This window comes from Gymnoscopelus braueri (genome assembly GCF_963280865.1).
Source record: "Gymnoscopelus braueri genome assembly, chromosome: 5".
Lineage (NCBI taxonomy): Eukaryota > Metazoa > Chordata > Actinopteri > Myctophiformes > Myctophidae > Gymnoscopelus > Gymnoscopelus braueri.
Window position 1 is genome coordinate 25,755,688 of NC_137606.1, and position 23,184 is coordinate 25,778,871.

At 45.6% G+C, this 23,184-nt stretch overlaps 1 protein-coding gene across 1 annotated transcript in view; it reads left to right on the top strand.

Moving 5' to 3' along the window:
* Positions 1 to 19,308: 19,308 nt before the first annotated feature.
* The window catches only part of schip1 (schwannomin interacting protein 1), a 54,127-nt gene continuing 50,251 nt past the window's right edge, over positions 19,309 to 23,184 (top strand). Inside the window, exon 1 of the mRNA XM_080427977.1 lies at positions 19,309 to 19,911. Coding sequence (XP_080284103.1) covers positions 19,906 to 19,911 — 6 coding nt within the window. The 5' untranslated portion in view covers positions 19,309 to 19,905. The remainder of the gene's footprint in view (positions 19,912 to 23,184) is intronic.

Here is a 23,184-nt window from a genome sequence, read left to right on the forward strand (position 1 = left end):
ATCTGTACTTTTACTCAAATACTGGGGTTGAGTAGCTACTTCGTCCACCACTGCCAATGAAGAATATTAACAAGCTTGTGACTAAATAATAACTACATTAGATCATTAGATCATTGCAACACAGGCTCTTTTTTTCCATTTCCTGAAAAGTAATTGTATCGGACATACGGTTTCCACCCGACTGTGACAATGCGTATTATTATCCGACGCAAATTTCATTTGACACTTCAAGTATCAGACTTTTGCAGCCCTTGTGATCAAAAGTTGTAACATCTATATGATGTCTTTGCATTACATTAGCCCCCCCCCCCCCCTCCACCCCCCCACCCCTCCATGCCCTTCTGCCCAAAGTGTCCAGGTAGTTAAAATGTTAATGAGTTGGATCGGTTTAATAATGTCACCAGACCTCGCCTCATCAATCACCAGTTCATATGGAATACCACACTGCTGACATGAACACACACCCTGGTCTTGCGGGTGGAAAGTCATTATGCCCTTCCGTTTAGAAAACGCTCCGGCTCCTTTCTTTCCCTCCCCCTCATGTTAATAAATGACTTCCTTCATGAAAGTCATTTTCTTTTTCTTAGCTCCTTATTCACCTTCTGTGTTCAGCCTTGCTTTTCTTTCCAATGCCATCTTCCTCTTCTCTCCATGTTTATTTTTTTTCCTGTTCTATTTACGTCTCTGTCTTTACGTCAGCTTCTGCCAAGGGCTTCATAATGGTTTCTTTGACGCACGCATGCATACACTCACATGGCCACAAGGACAGTGGCGTTGACCTCTGACCTTGTAACCAAAGACAGTTCTGTGTCACCCTTCTACACTGTAAAATCTGTGTTCATTTAACTCTGAAGAGTACAAATGTCCATTTGGAGTTAAATTAAGGCTGTGTAGATTTGACTGTGTAGATGTTAGATGAAATATAGCAGTTTGAACCAGGATGGCAGAGCATGCACACGTGCGTGTGTAGAATTATTAAAACACGTGTGCGGTGTGTGTCACATCCTTACAAGCATGCTTACATGCATGTCAGGGCTGTTTGACATGCGTGTCAAACAGAAGGCAGTTGTTCAAACCCTGGTCATGTTCTCTGTCTAATCACTCTGATGGAAATAACTGCTGCTAGTATGGACACATGTAAATTTTTTCCCAAGAGAATACCTGGATCCAGAGTTTAAGACCCTTACGGGTCTATTTTGATACTTACCCAGAGTTAAATCAACACTCTGGATTTCTCAGTGTATGTGTGTTCAGTGAGGTCATCTGCAGCTAGCAATCTAATTTCCATTAGCTTTTAGACTGTGATTAATTCAGGTTGGTATTGGTCACATAGCTTTCCTGTCTCTGGAGAGTGTGTGTGTGTGTGTGTGTGTGTGTGTGTGTGTGTGTGTGTGTGTGTGTGTGTGTGTGTGTGTGTGTGTGTGTGTGTGTGTGTGTGTGTGTGTGTGTGTATGAGTGTGTGTTTACATGTTCCCCAGCCTACTTACATACTGTATGCATGTTTGTTTGTTTGTGTGTGTGCGGGTACTTGTGTGTGCGTGCGTGCGTGCGTGCGTGCGTGCGTGCGTGCGTGCGTGCGTGCGTGCGCGCGTGCGTGCGCGCGTGCGTGCGCGCGTGCGTGTGTGCGTGCATATGAGACAGAGAGAGAGAGAGAGAGAGAGAGAGAGAGAGAGAGAGAGAGGGGACGGGTAGTGTTTTTTTCAGAATTTTTACTTAGGAGTATTTATCCATTTGTCACTCTGAGAATGTACAAATGTGTGTAACTTATACGGATCCATTTGGTTACATTTGTAGACTCTCAGAATTAAATGAACACAGGAATTTATGCTGCATTTTGTCCATAGTTTGTCCTCGATTATTTCAGCATGCGGAAGCCTCCATCCTCTACTAATTAGAGAGTGGTCGATAGCTGCGTGCTGGGATGCGGTCCATGAGGAGCAGTGCAGGACCTGCGACCGGTGACATTTCCATGGACAGGGGATTACTCCCTTGACCTTATTGTTGTGATTAGAATTCAGGGCTTAGCTTCCCATGAGATGACCTCACCTTGCTCACATTGCACCAGAATGCTGAAGGTTATTCAAAACTCATCTCTCTCTCTCTCTCTCTCTCTCTCTCTCTCTCTCTCTCTCTCTCTCTCTCTCTCTCTCTCTCATCCCTCTATCCTTCCCCTCTACATCTGTCCATCTTTCCACCCACCCATATTATTTCCTCTCTACATTCAAGACATATCCTTCAAATAATTACTCAGTCCTCACGAGCATCCCCTCTCAAAGCATTTGCATTATTGCCGTTAACACATTTTCATCCAATATTTTCACACCTCTGTGGCTCTCTTGTATCACAAGATTATATCAGATTATATGTATATATCAAGATCTGCAAAACTCTGTGGGGCTTTCTCTGGTGGTTTGAGAGAGCAAAAGAGAGAGAGAGCGAGAGAGCGAGAGAGCGAGAGAGAGAGTGTGCGTGATTCATTTGGGTCTGAGCAGGGTAGGAACATTCCCTGTATTTTACCTTACAGATCAAATTTGATCACATCTAGAGAGCACTCTACTGCCAAAATGTAATGGCTGGTGGTGGTTCAGCGGTCTGAAGGGTGGATAAATGTGGGCTTTTATGCCACTATTCTCTATTAGCCTTAATAGTAAACAATCTATCCCTACTTATGCGCCTCCGCAAAACACTCTTCTTCCACAAATCTTCATAAATGTTATGATGTGTTTCTAGATCCAATTCAAAACTCTTTAAACTTAAACTAATATTGTGAACAGTGCGCTCATGGATGTGGTACAAATAAAGGTGTAGATGTTGAACTCATATCTGAGGTTGTGAATGAATGATTATAGATTTGTCCTCGCATCGATGCCACTGTGCGTTGTTTGTGTACTTTGCCAAGACTAGGTAGAACATAACATGGGAACAAAGCCTTATCTGTGACTCATCATACATCTCTGGAACCTTGTTTTCAGGTCTTTGTCTTCCTATACGTTCAGCAAGCCAATCTGCTGTGGGCTACACACCAAACTTTGTTGTCCAGACTACTACAGACGGTACATCAACACCAAACCCAACATGTGCATCGCCCCCAGCTTATCTGTTATGGTTCTTTTTCTGGGTGTCCCACCCAGGCCTACCTAAGGAGAGTGCGGGGGGGGGGGGGGGGGGGGCAGAATAATGGATGGAGTCAGTGAGGCCGGCCAGTGGTGCTGGCGTCTCAGCGTGCTTCAGTGTCCCAGTGATGTGCTGTGATATGTTGCCCCCACCCAACAACCCCCAGCTCCTTTCCTCTACTGATTACAGACAATGTCTGGGATTCCAGGGCCCAGGAACAAAGGGATAATAGAGGCAGAGAATGAACGGAAGAGAAAGGGGGAGGGGGAGGGGGAGGAGGGGGAGAGAGAGAGATACATGGTGGCACAGAGATGAAGGCCATGTTTTTTTATGTTGTTAAGTGGAGTCATTCAGAGCAAGGGTGTAGGGAACCCTGACAGAGGACAACTGAGAAATGCTGGATATATCTTTTCAAACTGAAATAATGTGATGTGTACTGTGTACCGTATGTGTTAATGTGCGTGCGTGCGTGCGTGCATGCATGCATGCGTGTGCACGCCTGCACGAGTGTGCCTGCATGAGCAATCATTTGTCTCTTTGTACCAGCTTGAATACATTATTATCCAGAGGCTGTGCAAATACTCACAGCACCTTGGAGCTGCTTATAGAGGGTACGGCTGTTGAATCATGGTGCTGTATGTAGCTATCATCTCAGCATCAGTGGGTGACTGGCACCATGTCGCCGGGATGTAGTGGCGGGGGGCACGGCTGGAGAAGGGGGCATGTAATGGAGCACCGGTGGTAACCGGGGGCAGAGGATTGACAATTTAGCAGCAGTTTTTGCTTCCAGCGGAGGGGATGGCCACGGAGAATGCAAAAACCTGTCACACCTGTTTGAAGCCCGCTGTGCTTATCGGAACACTTTTCCGGCTCACAGAACACAGGCCTGTCACCATGCAGGACACAGGGAGAGGAGAGGAGAGGAGAGGAGAGGAGAGGAGAGGAGAGGAGAGGAGAGGAGAGACCTGATCTGAGAGAGGGGGCTCATCAAGTCAGCGGTTAGAGCCCACATTGGACAGATGGAAGGGAGAATGGGTTACAGCACAGAGAGGAGGAATGCAGGAGGTGAGGAGTAAGGAGAGGTGGCAGTGAAGCACGGAGATGGGAGTGACGGTGGGTAGAATGGCACAGCAGAGGGGGGGGGGGGGTTGGCATAAGAATCCCCAGGAAGTCTCCCACTGCTGCCAACGTGTTCACATGCATGAGTAGAGCTGAGGTGAGAGGAGATGGCAACATGAGGGAATGTGTATGGGGAGGGGGGCAAGTACACTTGGCTAAATCAGAGGGTAAAGTGCTCTGAAAGCGCCTCTCTCTCTCTCTCTCTCTCTCTCTCTCTCTCTCTCTCTCTCTCTCTCTCTCTCTCTCTCTCTCTCTCTCTCTCTCTCTCTCTCTCTCTCACCCTCCTTGCCTACTAAGGACATTACTCCATTAAAATTTCAACATGTTTACATAAGGTGAACACAGCCATCTCTCCTGTTACCCCCCCCCCCCTCCTCTACACACACACACACACACACACACACACACACACACACACACACACACACACACACACACACACACACACACACACACACACACACACACACACACACACACACACACGTGCGTGCATGCACACGCACAATCTGGATAATAGATTTCTGCATTACTTCTGCATTGTTAATGAACAGGAGGTCTATAAACAGAGGTTGCTGTTTACAGTATCCTCCTTAAAGGTAACAAAATTACAGAATTGGTCGTATAAACCCTCCCAGTCATAATTGCTACGCAAAAACCACTTCCACATAACTTATAGTCAATTGACTCGGCTGACTGAGTTTCATTGTGGCGTGAAGTTGTAGAATCACCTACGCAACATGCAGATTGCAAATATGGGTTTTCAGCAACATGCACTGAAATAAGCATCTGCATGCATGCACATAACACAACAACCTAGACAACTGAATGCACATGCACACGTGCAAATGCACACACACGCACACACACACACGCACGCGCACACACGCACGCACGCACACACACACACACACACGCACGAACGCGCGCACACACACACACACACACACACACACACACACACACACACACACACACACACACACACACACACACACACACACACACACACACACACACCTAACAGTCTTCCATTCATCACATGCATTTCTATATGCCCTGTGGTCTACCTTTTGAATGATTCAACACTGCCTGCACTGCAAGGCCCATTTGCTGCATGATTCCTTTTGATGGGGTGGTTTTCTAATAGAACATCTCTATGGCGATACCTTCCTCCCTCCTCTCAGAGAGCCGTTGATGCCCTCACACACCCTGCAGCCTCTTCAATGGCACTATGTATCGGTGCTCTCTAGCCTAGGGGTTCTCAAACATTTTCATATAAAGGACCCCCAAATTGATATGTATTTGGCCGCGGCCTCCGATTTGAAACAATTAAAAAATTGTTAAGAGAAGATTTGTCAACATTTGTCAAGATTGATCACAATGTTGAATTGTGGCCCCCTGGGTGTCCCCAGACCCCACATTGAGAACCATTATGCTCTACACTAGACTAGACAGTACCAGCAGCGACAAGGAGAGGAGAGGAGAGTGAAAGGAGAGGGATAAGGTGTGAAATGAAAAAAGGTCGGGAAGAGAGGAGCCCATTGAGAGTGAGAGTTCGGATGCAGGAAGAGACTGATGAGAAAGACAGAGCAGAACAGATGAGAGGGATACTTTACTTATGCGCAATGCTGAAGATGAGCCCTCCTTTACAGGGAACGTGGTATGGAGCACCCCTTGTCTTAATCCACCCAGCTCCAAGGGTCTTTTGGCCAAAGCACTCTGCCTCTGCCTGCCTGCATCATGCACTACATCTCCACTGGAGTGTCTGGCTGCTAGATGGCTCACTTATCACACACACATCACAATGCCCTGGCTTAACCCATTCAATCCGGGAACACATAGCTGTGTCATTTTAGATCTTTTATCTATAACCATTATTTTATACTTTAGGCTATTCAAAAATAGCGGATATACAAGCTCATAGTGCGGCATACAAGCTTGTAGATCTGCTATTCTTTTTTAAAGATCGTGAAAATTCGTGCAAATCTTTGAATATATATATTTTTTAAATTTATTTAAAAATTTAAAATGTTTTACTCAAAACTTTGCTTCTGGGGATTCTAATGTATTCTATGTTGCTATAATATCAGTGGTTCTCAAACTTTTTCATGTCAAGGACCACCCAAAATGATATTTGTCCGTGGACCCCCCATCTCAAAATATTTTGTTCCAGGGACCCCCAGAAGCAAAGATTTTAGTTAAAAATGTATATATATATATTCAAAGATTTGCACACATTTTCACGATTTATTTTTCCAAAAATAGCAGATCTACAAGCTCATAGCGCGGCACTCGGTGCCGCGCTATGAGCTTGTATATCTGCTATTTTTGAATAGCCAAAGAGATCTAAAATGACACAGATGCGTTCCCGGATTGAATGCGTTAACCATTATAACACCTCTGATTGCAGTTAGCCTCACCATTACAACTACCTGTTAACCTAACCGGTGTTGAAGCGGCTTACCAAAGAAGGTGATGGATGGGACCATTCCATGCATCATATTTTTGGTTGTTGTTGTTGTTTTTCCTTTTCTATTTTACAGACTCTTATTCACTGGTTGTCTCATTATCTCAGCACATGTGGATTAGCCCTAATCATCACTGTTGTGTTATACTGTGTAATCCACTTGAAAGTGTCAGATGGAACGGGCTATTATGATTTAAATTAGCATAATCTGATCAAATTTCCTCTACTGGCTCGCCCATTACTTCATCCTGTTTGGGTTTTTTTTTTCAAACAACTTCTGCCATAACCATGCCTCCAGGACAACCCCACGCGGTGACGCGGTAATTTCATTTACTGATCTGATCTCGATGTCATGGCAAAGTAAGATGCAGAGCTTAGCGCCAACACACAACCGGAAAACAGCTTACATCACTTGAAAACAAGACATGCAGACCAAAAGAAACAGACAAATGGTTGTTGCAGGGATTGAAACTGTGACCTTTCAGTCACAGAACTGTCTCCAATCACCACCACAAGCTTTTACCCCTGCTCTCTTTTAAGCTACTTATTTAAAACCAAGATCTTATTTCTAATATAGGCGTATCGTTTTGCACAAAGCACAGTGTGTGATAGTGTTTATTCTTTTCACAGTTGGCTACTATACGTGTAGATCAGGTTCAAGGTCTTCTGATATATCTTGTAGCTTGTTGCTTGTAAATATTAAAGGTCTTGTCTTTTGTTTAGGCTATCAGTTACTGTTTGGTCTACTGCCCTGTATACTCCATTATCCAGTGAATGGGGTGTAAAACCATGTAATCTGAAGACCCTATAAACAGCCAGGGTTCAATCTTAAAGTCCTCACACTCCTCCGCCATCTCTCTGTCCTTCTAACTGACAGCTGTTTATCCACTGATGAGTTATGAGGCCATATCTGAGTGATGCTGGACGTCTCAAGCGCAACAGCTCGGAATGGACCAATAATTGGTCTAGACAGTGTTCCGCCACCTTCCAGGGCACTTCAGGGAGTACACACACACTGTACACACACATACACACACGCGCGCGTGCGTGCACACACACACACACACACACACACACACACACACACACACACACACACACACACACACACACACACACACACACACACACACACACACACACACACACACACACACACACACACACACACACACACACACACACACACACATACATACATACATACATACCTACATACCTACATGCACACACACAGTTACATGCCTTGTCTATTGTTTTACGGTGTTGGGCTTTGAGGCCTTGCTGCCTGCCTGTCACTACCACCCACTCAATTTGAAACTGGGGCTTTATATATATTACCTATAGAACTGATCAGAGGTCAGATCATGCAAATGCCTGATGACCTGCCGAACAACACAACTGGCCCTCTGTGTCCTGTAGTGAACCTGCAGACCATGGAGATTTCCATGTCTTGGCGAAGTAATGTTTCCGGCTGATACCTTGTGCTTGGGGAAAGCATCTTGCCATTGACCTGTGCAGGTTGTGGAATTCAAACAACTACACGACTGCATCTCCCTTTCTCATATAAACCATCAATCACCTTCTCTGTTCTCTTTGTTTTACACCCCATCGTGTCTAGCTTAATTTCCTCCCTAAATCAACTCTCGCTGCCCCTCCTCTCTCCTCTCCTACCTCGTGGCGTTCCGTCGTTTATGAGAGAAGTTGGAGAACAGCAGGTGCGAGGCCTGTGCAAAGCACCGGAGACACCATCCAATTTGGTACGGGCAGTAAATTGTGTGGACGTCTGCGAGTGCCGCATAGTGCGGAGCCGAGCGCAGGGCTAGGTGGATGCATCTCTCCGCCGGCTGTATTGCTGACAGGGCAGAGAAACAGGCGTGGAGGGGTGCCAGGCAAGCAGGAGAGAGACTGGGGGATTGGGACATGACACAGTCTCAAAGTCTCTGTCTCTATCTCTGATGCTTAAACCACTGTGCCTGTTTTTCTGCAGCGTTGCAGAAAGAGGATGGAGGCGAGAGCAGTTTGGTGTAGAGAGGCATCAAAAAATAAATAAAAAAAATAAACTAGAACGGTACGCTCCTCTGAGCGCAGGTCTCCGCCACTGACCGCCAGGCCGGGTTGCCTACCCAGGCCCGTGCAACGCGGAAGGCCTTCATAGCCGTTTGGAATGGAATTGTGTGTGTACCGATTTGTGTGACTTTGGGACAAAATCTGTTTTAGTAGTAGTAACAAATAGTGTGTTTTGAAGATGTGTGTCATAATGTCTGTACGACCTATCGTTCAAGAGTTATAGGCCAAAACGTGAAGGGCTCTGTTATAGCGCCACCATGAGGCCAATTTGAAACATTTGCTGTAGAGGTTCTTCCTTGCCTACTGGGTGTTTCACACCGATTGGTCCGTCGGTGCTGGAGATTAGCTGTTCACAGACCGACACACACAGACAGACAGGGGCGAAAACATAGTCACTGGCCTTCGGCCTGGTGGAGAAAAAAACCCAAACAAGATAGTTAAAGACATCTTCCCCATGTCCCCTGGTGTTGCTACAAAAAAAACATCTCTGTTAAATAGATATGCTTACATATCAAGTATTTTTTCACCCCAAAACATTGCCTTCATGTAGTATGCCAGGATCTATGAATATTCTAATATGGCATGCCCCCACAATCCGGTTGCCCATAATTTTGATAGGAACTGCTACTTGATCCTACTGTATTTTAGACATTGAGACATTGCTAAACTAGGTTAGGCTTAGTAGCGCACCATTCAACATACCTTCAAAGTGTACACAGAGAAGGCATAAATTTATTATTTCTCTGTCTCTTAGTACAAATGATCAAATTCTACAGAATCCGAACTATCTCTCTAAGCTATTGTGAATCTTCCAGGAGAGCAGTGGGTAAGTGCACATACACGTGGGCCTAAATTTCTCTTCTTCCCCACAGGAGGCCTCTTTCTGGCTTGGCTAATTGAACTGATTACAATCTTTCCCGCTAATTAGCGTTAGCATGTAGTGGATGTAATGGGCCTGGGGTGGGCCTCTGCTCTCTGCTCTTCTTGGTGATTATGATCTCGTCTTTGGTGACTCTGGTGGTCACAACTTCATTAATGACTTGGCTGACTTTTTCAGATTCTCTGCTGGTTCCAGCTCTCTGGGGGGTTAGGGCTGAATATAGCTTCCCTATATACTCCAGGCTGGCCTTTAGAATTACACTGTAAAACAGGCAACACTCTTCTTTCCTTGCTGTAAAGGAAATGTTTTTCATCTTTACTTTGTCTGATTTACAGTATAGTGTTCAAAAGTAGTGAAACGTTGTATTCATTTATTACGCTTGTCATCACCATCAACCCTTTGACCTTAAGTACAGTCCTACAAAACTATCAGTGTGTTCTTCATAATACGGTTATAACAGTAGCAATCACACATCTATCAGACAAACTCCTCCACTGTGCAATGATTATTGCGAACTCGGAAGGAGGCGCGGCGAACTCCGCCCAAGTGCAGCTTACTATGAAACCGTGCTCGGGTTGTGTGTGTGTCTGTGTCTCTGTGTCTCTGTGTCTCTGTGTGCGTGCACTGCCTGTGTGCAGCCGCCAGAGTGCGCCAGAGTGCAGGAATGTAGACAATGCTCTGATTAAAATGCACAACAGCCTGCAAAACACACACACACACACACACACACACACACACACACACACACACACACACACACAATGTCAATGTTCTCTCCCCATCACGGTGAAATAACACAAGTCCGTAAATACACAATATTTTCGAGCTGCGTTTGCTTCCAGCGTTCGCGCGTCTTACTTGTATAATTTCATGTTTATATTCAATCTAGTATTTATTCAGTAATCTAGTATTTACTGATCTCTGGTGTTTTAACATTTTAGTTTTAATATATTGCTTCTGTAGTTGTGTCTATTTCTGTGGGATCGATCGATCGATCGATCGATCGATCGGTCTGTCTGTCTGTCTGTCTGTCTGTCTGTCTGTCTGTCTGTCTGTCTGTCTGTCTGTCTGTCTGTCTGTCTACAACACGCGCGTGCGTGCGTGCGTGTTGTTTTTTGTAATTGCCACACTGCCTTTGCGGCATGCTAGTGAATGTTAAGCTACGTCCGTCCACCACTGAACAATTCATTGAACTTTATAAAAGAAGACAGATTAAACAAACCCAGGCAGTCTAATTCTGTCCTTTCATCGCAGGATGTAGCATACTACTGTACTGTAGACCTGCAGCTGATGTGGTGCCCATTTAAATGATTCTGATAGCCGGAAACACTTGTATATTTACTACGTTGGACAAGATGTTGCTTTCGCAGCTCATTTCACACTTGGTTTATAACTGAAATGACTAGGTAGGTAGATATGTATTTTGTAAGGGGGCATCAATATAATGTAGCCAGGTGTTAATAATGCAATTCACCTTCGTGTTTGACTGATTATGTAAATTCCAAAGTAGAGCAATACACATAAAAGCACATGTATCGACACACCGTGAATATACAGTGTAGGTTCACACACAATCCCAAGATTCACCCATGATTGTATTCACACGCACATGGACATGCACAGTTGCACACACACACACACACACACACACACACACACACGGACACACACACACACGGACACACACATGCACACATGGACACGCACACACACACACACACGCACGCACGCGCGTGCACACACACACACACACACACACACACACACACACACACACACACACACACACACACACACACACACACACATACAGTGCATACAATACCCACGAACTCAGACACCTCCTCTTTTTGTACTACTTTGAATGGAGTTAATCATCATTGTGTTTTGGGATGCGATTGGTGGTTGGTATAAACGGTTTGCCCACCCATTCTATTCAGAATGGCAGGTCAGCCTCCAAGTTAAGGGTCAGAACACTTCATTGTGTCCATCTGACATTGCTATTCATCATCAAACACAGGCTGCATCCTGCTGCTGCCGCTGCCTCTGGGACTAGGCTGCTCTCATGAGGCTGTTGTGTCGTTTTCCTTGTATTTGCCACAAGTAATGTAACAAATAGAGACTCCGTTTTCTTTGATGGAGGCTAAGGGCCATCAACGTTTGGGAAGTTAAAGGACAATACTGCTGTCAATAGAGCACCGAAGTCTGACGTAATTTACACATCCTACCTGGTTCGCGGTTTTCCACCCCCGTTCTGAATCCCCTTAGACGTCTTTAATATCGCGTCAAATAAGAACTGTGTTGCAAAAATAAACAAATGACCCCGGCGGTTTGACTCTTATGGATATGAAGCATCAACTGACAGTGAGAAAACACTTCCACCGAATTAGTTAAATTTTTCGCCAGAAACAGACTGTATCAAATATAAGTGACTGACTATCATTAACGATACAGAGCCACCTCCCTGACAATATCGCCGAGACAGTTTGTTTATTTTTGGAACACAATTCTTATATGAGACGATTCTAAGATGACCCAATGTTATTCTCCATAGAGAAATTACTTTACGAACCGGGGGATGAACGAGTGACGTCAGGATAGACATTGTCTATTCACACCTTCGGCCATCTCACACACATACTGTAGACATGGAGCATTGAATAGCTTTATTTTTGGGCGGTGTAGCCGCCCCTATAAGTGGGGTTGGGACACCTCATTAGTACACATTTGCTGTACTGTGATTGGCTCATTAGTACACCCCTAGCTGTACTGTGATTGGCTGACTCTATTGGCTGACTCTATTCAGCACTGTGATTGGCTAGCGAGACACATGATGACATTAATAACTTATAAATAGGACTATGCACTTAAAAAAAAACATATTTTTTTTTTAAGTGAGCTTCCATCACTGTGATGACCACACCGCCCACTTCACACTGGGTGTGATTTTTCTGACAGGCGAGGCATAATTCATAGATTAGCGAACAGCACCATCCGGTGGAAAACCACTGAAAAAAACAAAATCTCGTCAAACTCGTCAGTGGCAGGCTGCGCCTTAGCAAAATCTGACGAGAAGTATCATCGGTGGCAGGCAAAGAGTTAAGCAATTACAGCCTGTCCCTATTGGCCGTCTAAGAGCAGTTACCAAGTTTGGAGCGTTTAACATACTGGGAACTGGAGTCACAGCTGTTTAAAGACCAGCAAATTAGAACACAGAGAGGGCGGGGCTTAAGCAATTACAGCCTGTCCCTATTGGCCGTCTAAGAGCACCTACCAAGTTTAAGGCGTTTAGCATGCTGGGAACTGGAGTTATGGCTGTTTAAATGCCAGGCAATAGGAACACAGAGAGGTGGAGCAATGGTGCGCCTGGTTCCTGCAAATGGTTCCAGATGTGGCTATTCTGATGGCAGACCCCAGGCCAGTGTTGGTGCCCAGTTTGGTGAGGATCGGAGCAACGGTGCGCCTCGCAGGTCCGCACGTTACGTTTGTGACGTCCGTCCACCAACCTACTAGGCAATTTTAATATAGGATTAGGAATAATATAGGAAAGCCATCCGTGTCAAGTGTGAGAACTACTGATTTAGAATGCATTTGTAGAATCGGCCTCAGGTCTTAATGGGTTAATATAATGTATGGGCAGAGACTTTACCACTGTGCGACCTGAGCGCCTACCTGGGGTCATTTGATCAAGATGTATCACTCAGATTGTCCAGATTCCATTCTAATTGGCTATGACTCTGCCTTCCAAAGTTTGCGCGCCCTTGGTAGGCAACCCGGCCTGGCTGAGACTTGCGCTCCGAGGAGCACTCTTTTCTAGTTTTTTTATTTGTAGAACTTAATTTCATACTGGAAGACGACAATTGAGGGTTGACTGGGCTGAAACGTTATCTCGGTAAATGAAAAGGAACATAGTGACAACATAATGATGACGTGAGCTTTGAATCAGCTTAAAACCAGACTGCACAGTGTGAATGACACATATGGAGAGAGACATCGAGGAAGTCTTCATCACCTACAAGAGGAACTATTCCAGCAGAGAACCAGGTGATTGCCCCGTAACCAGTCCCGGATCGTAAGGCCACATATCACTAGTTCTTGGACCATTACAGCCGATGCATAGCAGCACCTTTGACGATGAACCCACTGTTCCCGACAACGAGCCAGCAGCAAGGAAACTCAGAAGAATCAAGTCCTTACAGCAGTCAAGAGTCTACCAAGACTTTAACGCAATCGGAAGTAAAGAGACATTGTCTGACTGATACAGGAAAGAAAACTCACATCTGTAAACAATGTGCCAAGAGTTTCAGTCTGTTAAGTAACCTGAAGACACACCAGCGTGTCCACACAGGAGAAAAACCTTTCCACTGTAAACGGTGTGACAAGAGTTTCAGTCTGTTAGCTAACCTGAACCAACACCAGAGTGTTCACACTGGAGAAAAACCTTTCCACTGTAAACAGTGTGGCAAGAGTTTCAGTCTGTTAAGTAACCTTAAGGTACACCAGCGTATTCACACTGGAGAAAAACCTTTCCACTGTAAACAGTGTGGCAAGAGTTTCAGTCAAATGCATCACCTGAAATGTCACCAGAGTGTCCACACGGGAGAAAAACCTTTCCTCTGTAAACAGTGCCATAAGAGTTTCAGTCAGTCAGTTAGTTTGAACAAACACCAGCGTATTCACACTGGAGAAAAACCTTTCCGCTGTAAGCAGTGTAGCAAGAGTTTCAGTCTGTTAGGTAACCTGAAAATACACAGGTGTGTCCACACAGTGGACCTGGGTGCTGCAAGTGCATCGTTGCTCTTATTAGAACACAAATTGGCACAAACACCGTTCAGGGGTCTGCCATGACAAGAGTCACACCAGGCTGACACGGGAGTGTGCCGTGCCACTGGCACCAAACATCAACAAACATGGCACAAATGCTGTTCAGGGATCTGCCATGATAATAGTCACACCCCCAAAAAATACTTAATTGCACACATGTGGGGCACTACAGCAGTGTAACAGCCATAACTCGGTGACCATTGCTCTGATCAGCGCAATATAGGACTGGATTTTCTCTATCTAGTAACTGGAGCTATGGCCGTTTAAACCCCAGCCAATAGGAGAGCAGAGGGGGCGGGGCTTCAGCAATTGCAGCCTGTCCCGTAACAAGACCACCTACTAATTTTGAAGCATTTAGCATACTGGGAACTGGAGTTAAGGCTGTTTAAACCCCAGCCAATAGGAACACATATGGGGCGGGGCTTAACTCTTTGACTGCCACGAAATAACACATCGTTTGCCAAGCCACTGCCAGCGATTTTCGAGTGTTTTTACAAACCTTTGAAAAATCATGGTATATTTTCCGTGATCGCCGGCCGTCCTCACGGCGAACGCCTCATTGCACACACCCGGGGGTCTCGTAGAATCGGGAGGAAAAAATTGTCCGGTCGCGGTAATCTGTAACATAGTTGTGGCCAGTTGAATGTGGCTTGTTTTTGCAAAAAAAACAGGAATGAAGATAGACATTTTCCAAAACAAACAAAAAGGAAGGAAACAAGCTTTTTTTTTGTTTAAATGACGTCATGTCCGGGTCTATCTTTTTGTTGTTGCCAGACCCAGAGGGTCGGCCTACATGAGGCTTTGTCCCGGTCGGCCTACATGAGGCTTTGTCCCTATTTCGTCCATATATGGGTTTAAATGTCTGTCCATCTTTTGTCCCTCTTTCGTCCATATATGGGGATGTCGGAATTGTTCCTCTGCACACACGTCAAGCGAAGTCCGGCCATTCAGTCCCCCCTTTCGTCCATACATGGGCATAGAAGGGACCTCTGAAAAGGGACACAGGCTGACACGTCATGTGAAGTCCGGCTTAGCCGTGACGTAGTGCTCTGATCTTATAAAGTACTTATTCTGGGTCTGGCAGAACCAAGTCTCCTGGTCTTTTTGCCGGACCCAGGGGGTCTGGCTTACATGAGGCTTTGTACCTGTTTTCTCCATACATGGGCATGGTCACTTTGTCCTTAGGCCCCAGCCATAAAAGTCTGTCCCCCTTTCGTCCATACATGGGCATGTTTTGTACCTGTTTTCTCCATACATGGGCATGGTCACTTTGTCCTTAGGCCCCAGCCATAAAAGTCTGTCCCCCTTTCGTCCATACATGGGCATGTTTTGTACCTGTTTTCTCCATACATGGGCAAAAAACAGGTTTTGGTCACTTTGTCCTTAGGCCCCAGCCATAAAAGTCTGTCCCCCTTTCGTCCATACATGGGCATAGACACAGGCTGACACGTCATGTGAAGTCTGGGTCTGGCATACCAGGTCTCCTGTTCAATCTAGAACAGGGTTTGTCTGTATGTATGCATGTCTGTCCTTGAAAAGTAGACCAATAATAGGTCAGACCACTACATACATGCATGATGTCACAAAACAGAGGCACCTCTGGCCACAAATATGAAACTTAAGGAGCTGTGTCTACAGAAAGCGTTTTTGACCTGCCATGCCTCTTCCTAGTGCCGTACATCGTGTTTCAGTGCACTCGGCTTCCAGCGTTTCTTGGTGAAAGTGAGTCGTAATCAATGAGCTAAACACATCAAACCACAGGTACGGCCCTGTACGAGTGTTTAAAGCAATCGTTAAAGTAGTATTAGGAGGAAAATGTATTTGGTTAGAGTGTACTGTATAAAGATGTATTTCATAACAGCCAGCATTGGGCATTATTTGTCCTGCTGAAAAAAAGGCTTGATGTCTCTCATTACCAAGGAGGAAACCTCCATGACTTCAAGCCTTGTACCACAGTTATGTTTCTGATGCTTCATCTTATGTCGTTTGGTTCAGCTCAAATGTTGTTTTCAATGTAAGCTCCTTCTCTCTCCCTCAGTCCCAGGACAAAAAAAATAGGAAGAGAGAGTATAGCCTCCAAGGTCACTCCTGTGTTTCTCCGTTAGAGTGGGTGAGCTCCTGACGAGGGAGAGACAGCTTCAATTTCTCACCGACTGTCAGGAGCAGCCTGTTTTTTAAACGGCTGTGAGACAGATATAAGCAGAGGAAGATGTTACCTGACTTTTCTGTATTATCTGAGGGCTATTCTTTTCTCCAGCCTTATCTCTCTGTCAGTAATAGGCCTTAAGTGATTCCTGCCAGATAGTCCCTGCTGCACCGGAGCACTGACTGATAGGTAGGCAGATATGGTGCACCCTGCCCAGATACAGTAGATCCAGATGGATCTGTTTTTTCAGAGTTTACTTCTGCCCCCGCAGTCCCCCATCCCCATGCAACCGTTGCGTTTGTTGGTCAATTCCTTTGATTGGCAGTTTCACGGGCACTGCAGCTCTGCTCCTTGGCACCACAGGGCACAGAGAGAAAAACAAATGGGCAGTGTGATTTGTTAGTGTTGCCTGAAGTGGAGATGTTGTGAGTGATGTTGAATGGTGAGCTTTCTTCTTTGACCATCACCCTACATCAAAGGCACAGTAAAAGTCAGCATCCCTTTGTAGGTTTGAGGAACACATTGATCCAAAGTCTTTGTTGTGACACACGCCACTGACGTCTTTATCTGTTGTTAGACGGCCCCTCTGACATTGTGCCTGTTGTTTTATTTTGTTCTTACTGTGGAAAGGATTCCACACCAACAATATTTATCTGCATATTTAGTCTAACATTACTCATAAGAACTCAGCAAAGAAACCAAATTGCATATGTGTGTGTGTGTGTGTGTGTGTGTGTGTGTGTGTGTGTGTGTGTGTGTGTGTGTGTGTGTGTGTGTGTGTGTGCGTGTGTGTGTGTGTGTGTGTGTGCGTGTGCGTGCGTGCGTGCGTGCGTGCGTGCGTGCGTACGTGCGTGCGTGCGCGTGCGTGCGTGTGTGTGTGCATGCGTCAGTGTGTGCATGCATGTTTGATTGTGAGATATGTGCGTAGTCTAAACCACTTCATTTGCCTCCTGTTGACAAGTTAATGAAGTTAATTGCCTGGTGTGAACATTAACTCATATTACAATCACAATGGATAAAAGCCCCAAAGTCCCTTATCTTTTAGCTAACAATACACTGATTCACTACATACACAAGTTCAATTGCTTGACAATGACCCTTTGATGTTTGGGGAATAGGCAAGTAAACTCGGGAGAAGCAGAGGAGAAGATCTTGGACTTGAAGGGAGTAACCAGAAAATGAACTGATAGGCACAGCCTCGTTGCAGTCCTGCAGTCTCTCCTCTTTCGGCAGATTTCTACTAGCTGAGAGTCCCCACTGGAATGCAAGGAGAAGCTCAGTCAGAGGTCTTTGAAGTGCTGCTCAGTTAATTCTTCTCTGCGGCTAGAGTCTGTAATTCATCTACACAGCTGTGAATGCTGGACCCTGAAGCCTGCTCTACAGAGGTCCTTGGATGCAGGGTGCTACACCAACCAGAACGCTGTGTGCCACACTAAACTTCATCCAGAACGAGCATGTTACCAACAAGCATCTGTATGAGGGGCTACTAAGACTGAGTGAGAAGATAGGATTCAGGAATATTAGGCTGGCCAATCAGGGAAAGTACTGGCGAGCAAGCCAGATGTATGGAGGATTGAGATGACCGTAGACACAGCTGGAGGGCTTGTCTGAGGACGACCTAGAGAAACCCCCTGAGCCCCTCTAACTCCAACAACATCAGACGATGAAGGTCTTTGGACTGAAACGTTGTGTGTCCCATTAAAACTGTATTTTTGAAGACATTGTTTGAGAGCTTTTCTTCTGCAATGATCAGCCCATGGTTTTCTCCAATGCACCTGTCGTTTTGTGTGCAAATGTCTCTTCAAGATGTTGCTGTGTGACTTTCTAGTTCATGGTCCAAAGAGGATTATGGAGTATATGTGTGTGTACTGGAGCAGTTTATCAATGACATTAGCTTGATTACCACGTCTGAATATGTAAATTACCAGCTGCTACATAAGGGAGTGAAATGAAACATGAAGATATCCTGCCAGGTTTGCTTTAAGCCTCCTCTGGTTTGACACTTCACCTGCCATCTGCATGGTGCTTTGGTGTGTGTGTGTGTGTGTGTGTGTGTGTGTGTGTGTGTGTGTGTGTGTGTGTGTGTGTGTGTGTGTGTGTGTGTGTGTGTGTGTGTGTGTGTGTGTGTGTGTGTGTGTGTGTGTGTGTGTCCGTCCTTTTGACATCTGCGCCAAATGACTTGAGAAGAGAACCCTTTCCACCCCTTCACTCTCCCAAAAGAACCTGATTTTCAACTGCTGAAAATCTATTATATTTGACCAGTGACATGGTCCTGCAACAAAGTAGCTATAAATTAGGCTTTTATGACAACAGAAGGGTCCTTGAGATTCCCCAAGGTTGATGTAGCTCTATATGTAATTCACATTGTGACAGAAAATAGCATTGGAAATATTCAGAACACCACAGCTATGTTAAATAATTCACCTAGATAGCCTCTCTCTCTCTCTCTCTCTCTCTCTCTCTCTCTCTCTCTCTCTCTCTCTCTCTCTCTCTCTCAGCTGCCATCCTGGGCAAGGTCAGTGGGTGCAGAAGGTTGGGCCAGCCAGTGTTTGTCGTCGTCACTTTTCTCCTCACTCAGAAGTGAACTGCAGCCAGGTTGCGACACAGAGTTGAGGAGGGTGTGTAGACTACTAGAGCCCCACACAGTTATGAAGGCTGTGTAATAGCAGAGCTATAAGGGAGGTGTGTGTGCGCTTCTTAAAGCCCTCGCTCGCACGCACGTCGCCCACACGGGACTCGGGGCTCCTCGGAGGAGCGTAGGCTACGCTGTTTCCAGTCGACGTAGGGCTACAGTATACGAGCGCGGTTGCAGACAGACAGTCACGCTGAGGCTGAGCCGTTACTCTGACCAGTGCCGTTGAAGAAAGAGGGTGTCAGACACAGACAGTGACCTGCGCTCGGGTTGGAAGCGGGGATCTGATGCTGAAGTCTCCTGTTTTTGCATTGATTTGTTTGACTGAAGTCGGTCAGACTCCGGTGTGGCTGTAGGCTATACCGTAGCGCTGACTCCACGGCGCACGGCCAGCCTACTACACAGCGATGACTGTACTGACCGGGTCCGGCGCTCTGAATCATCTACCTACCGGCTCTCTGATGTGATTTATCCGGGTATAGCGGCGACCTGACCAGCGTATAGGCTCCTCTAGCCCACCGTCCACCACCACCGTCCACCACCACCTGACCTTATTGTTATAAAGCTGTTTGAAAAAAAAACATTCGCCGTTGTCTAGAGCTGGGATTTACTTCACGATGTCTTGAGACAGCGGAGAACCTACAGAAAACATGACAGTGAGTATTATTACCTCATCTGAGCGGTGGTGATGTTGCTGCCTGGCTACTTTTTGTTTGGGCAGATTATGATTCATTAAGGTGTGTGACTTTGCATTTGAACAGTGTGTAGTGTAGGCTATAGTGTGTATAATGTTCTTCACGGGGTGTCACAGAGCCGTTATGTGGCTGTCATCCGCCCTGTGATGTTGGGCGGTTCTGGCACCGCTGTTCTGTTGCCTGAGGATATCAGGTTTCTCCTGGGACTTTTTGGGGAAACATTACATCATTAGAGAGTATGCTAAGAATGAACGGCGTTCCGCATAGCCTACTAAATGATCGATGTAGGGCTTATCTTTGGAAATATAAGCATAAGGCTTGTGATCATGCATGTGTGCTGTTCACAGATGTTAAAAGGCTTTATTATAGCCTATATAAAATTGCCTACTTGGCTTGCATTGATGTTACGTTCAAAGACTGGGGCGTATGCACCGTGCAATGCTCCCTACAAACCGACGCCACCACCACCTCTCTACGAAATCACGGGATAGATCTAAGAATAGTCTCTCTGACATGAATTAAACGCCCCAAACAGCCGCCTGGCTGCGGGGTGGGGATCTGTGTGCAGCTGTCAGTGTGCGTGTGCAATGTGCATGTATTGTGCTGGTCTGTCTGTGGAGGAGGAGGTTAATGTTAATCCCATAGCGGATCAGCTGAACGCACTCATCGCTCCCGCCTGCGCGGAGAGTCTGTTCTCCTTCTCGACCCCTGCCTTCACTTTAAATAATTACATGATATTTCCCACGGAAGCCGGCAAATGTATGGATCCAGGCGGTGTACTACGGCTACAAGAAACCGGCCGGTGTTTTTCGGCTCAATCGATTTGGCAGCGACCCGGGTGGGTCAGTGTCCGAGATAATAAGACGGATTCGCACGGCTTCCCGTTGCCACATAGCCGACTTTATAGCCATTACAGTCTAGATACATTCCGCACTCCGCAGTCATGTCTGCTCTTTTGTTTATTCAGCTTTTATAATTAACTGAGGGAGGACAGTCAGATTATCTCTCAAGGCAGATTCAGCTGACCGCTGAATCTGTCAGCACCGCTGCCCTAAACATGTAGTGTTGTTGGTAGGAATGAACGTAGAAGCACCCGGGGAGGAAGTGGACTAAGAAAGGGGAGGGGCCAAACCGAGTTGCTGTTTCTACACAAAAAAGGAGGTGGTGCCCCCAGAGGCAAAACAAAGGGAAAAAAAACGTTTTCTCTCTTTTTTTTTTACCGAATGGGTTCCCAGATTGGAGCTACGATGACACACCATTTTGCAAATAGCTGGACTAGTGACCAGCTCATTGTGGCAGGCTGTCCCTTAGATTAACACATTGGTAAGGTTGGCACTTGGCAGAGCAATTGACAGTAGCAATCCCTTGTTGATAAATTGAAACATTGCTAATATGTCATGCAGTAGCACAGGCCTATTTATTATATTGCTCACAGTCGCACCTAAAAAGCTGGACTCTAGTGTATCACCTCAGTTCTGGCTAAATGAAATGCTGACCTCGAATCTTGGGGAGGAACATATAGGCCATGTAGCCCTATAGCCCAGGGGTACGGGACCCCTGACTAGGGGGTCCTCAGTGTTACTACAGGGGGGCCGGCGGACGCCACATTTTTGTGTGATAGGATCTTTGTTTTACTTTAACCACTTGAACCCTAGCATCCCTATTCTGAGGGGAACATTGGCTGAAAATAGTGCAGATCTACAAGCTCACAACACCTCATGTTAAGGAGCTAAAGGTCAAGTTTACCAAGTATTGAGGGTTTAAGTGCACGGTTAAATGTCTGAAATAAACAAAAAATCACACCCTGTGTGAAGTGGGCGGTGTCTTGCTAGCTAATCACAATACTGAATGGAGTCAACCAATCATGTACAAAAAATAAATACATTTATTGAAACACTCTTTATGATGGACGGAACCATAACTTGAAAAAAACAAACTTTTGGTTTTTTTCAAGTTATGGTTTCTTATATAGGGCTATGCACATGTGTCATGTGACACTGGCCAATCACAGTCCTGAATAGACTGTGATTGGCCAATCACAGCGCAGGATAATTGTACAAATTTCCTGGGCCCAGATCACAGCGCAAGATATTTGTACATTTTTCCAAATCTCACTTATAGGGGCGGTTTCACCGCCCAAAAACATTGATTTACACAACACTGATGACAGTCAATGAGTCACGGGGGTCCCTGCTTCATCTCTCTCTCAGCTAAGGGGTCCTTGGCCTGAAAAACGTTGAAGACTATGTAATTTATAGGCTATAGCCTATAAATTACATATAAAAAGGATGGTAGTGGGTACACACATCTTTGTGGCGTGCCCCCTCTACCGACGTCATCGACATGGCCTCCCATCAATGACCAAGCAACATACATTATGTAACTAAACCCTTTTTATCAGCACATTTTCACTGGCGTGATTGAATATTGTTGTTACGGCATGTGGCAGCATTGTTGCCGGTGACAATGATGTCACTGCTCTATAGAGCACGGTTCAACACTTCACCTATATTCTCCTACGCCAGTGTCTCTCTGGCCTGTTTTTTGTTCCATGGACAAATACAGATCTCTCAGGACAGAGTGGCCCTGTATCTCTGCACAGCATCAGCAAGTTGTCCCTTCTCCAAGGAGTTGAGTCACAATGAATTACACTGTAGATAGATTCTGCACCGCACTCTGACGTCAGCAATGCCCCTTGTTTGCACAGGTGTGAAGTAACGGTCATACCTCACATGCCTTTGCAATATGTGTATGTATGACATGTTATTATTCAATATTATTTGTCACAGTATCATAACAAAAATGAATATGATCTATGCAAATGTGACGTTTATATGGCTTGCAACGTTGTAATATTGTTATAAAGAGATGGAAAGATGTCAGATAATCCTTTCAGAACATCAGACAATGATGTGTGTCACGTAACAATGTGCTGTTGTTAACCACTTGAATCCCAGCAGCATCCATATTCTGAGGGGAACATAAGCCAATAATAGGCGATCTACAAGCTCACAACGAGCTGCAGTGCCACATATTGTGTGCTTGTTGATCGGCCATTTTCGGCGAGGACATTTGGTGTAGACGGATTAAAGAGATCCAAGTACAGACAGAGCCAAATCAGGTCCAGTTTACTATGTCTAGAGGGTTTAAGTGGTTAATCCCTCTTACCCCTAAGTTTAATTTGCTGCCGCTTGCTTTTCATTAACTTCTAAAAGTGATGTGAGGCACTATGTT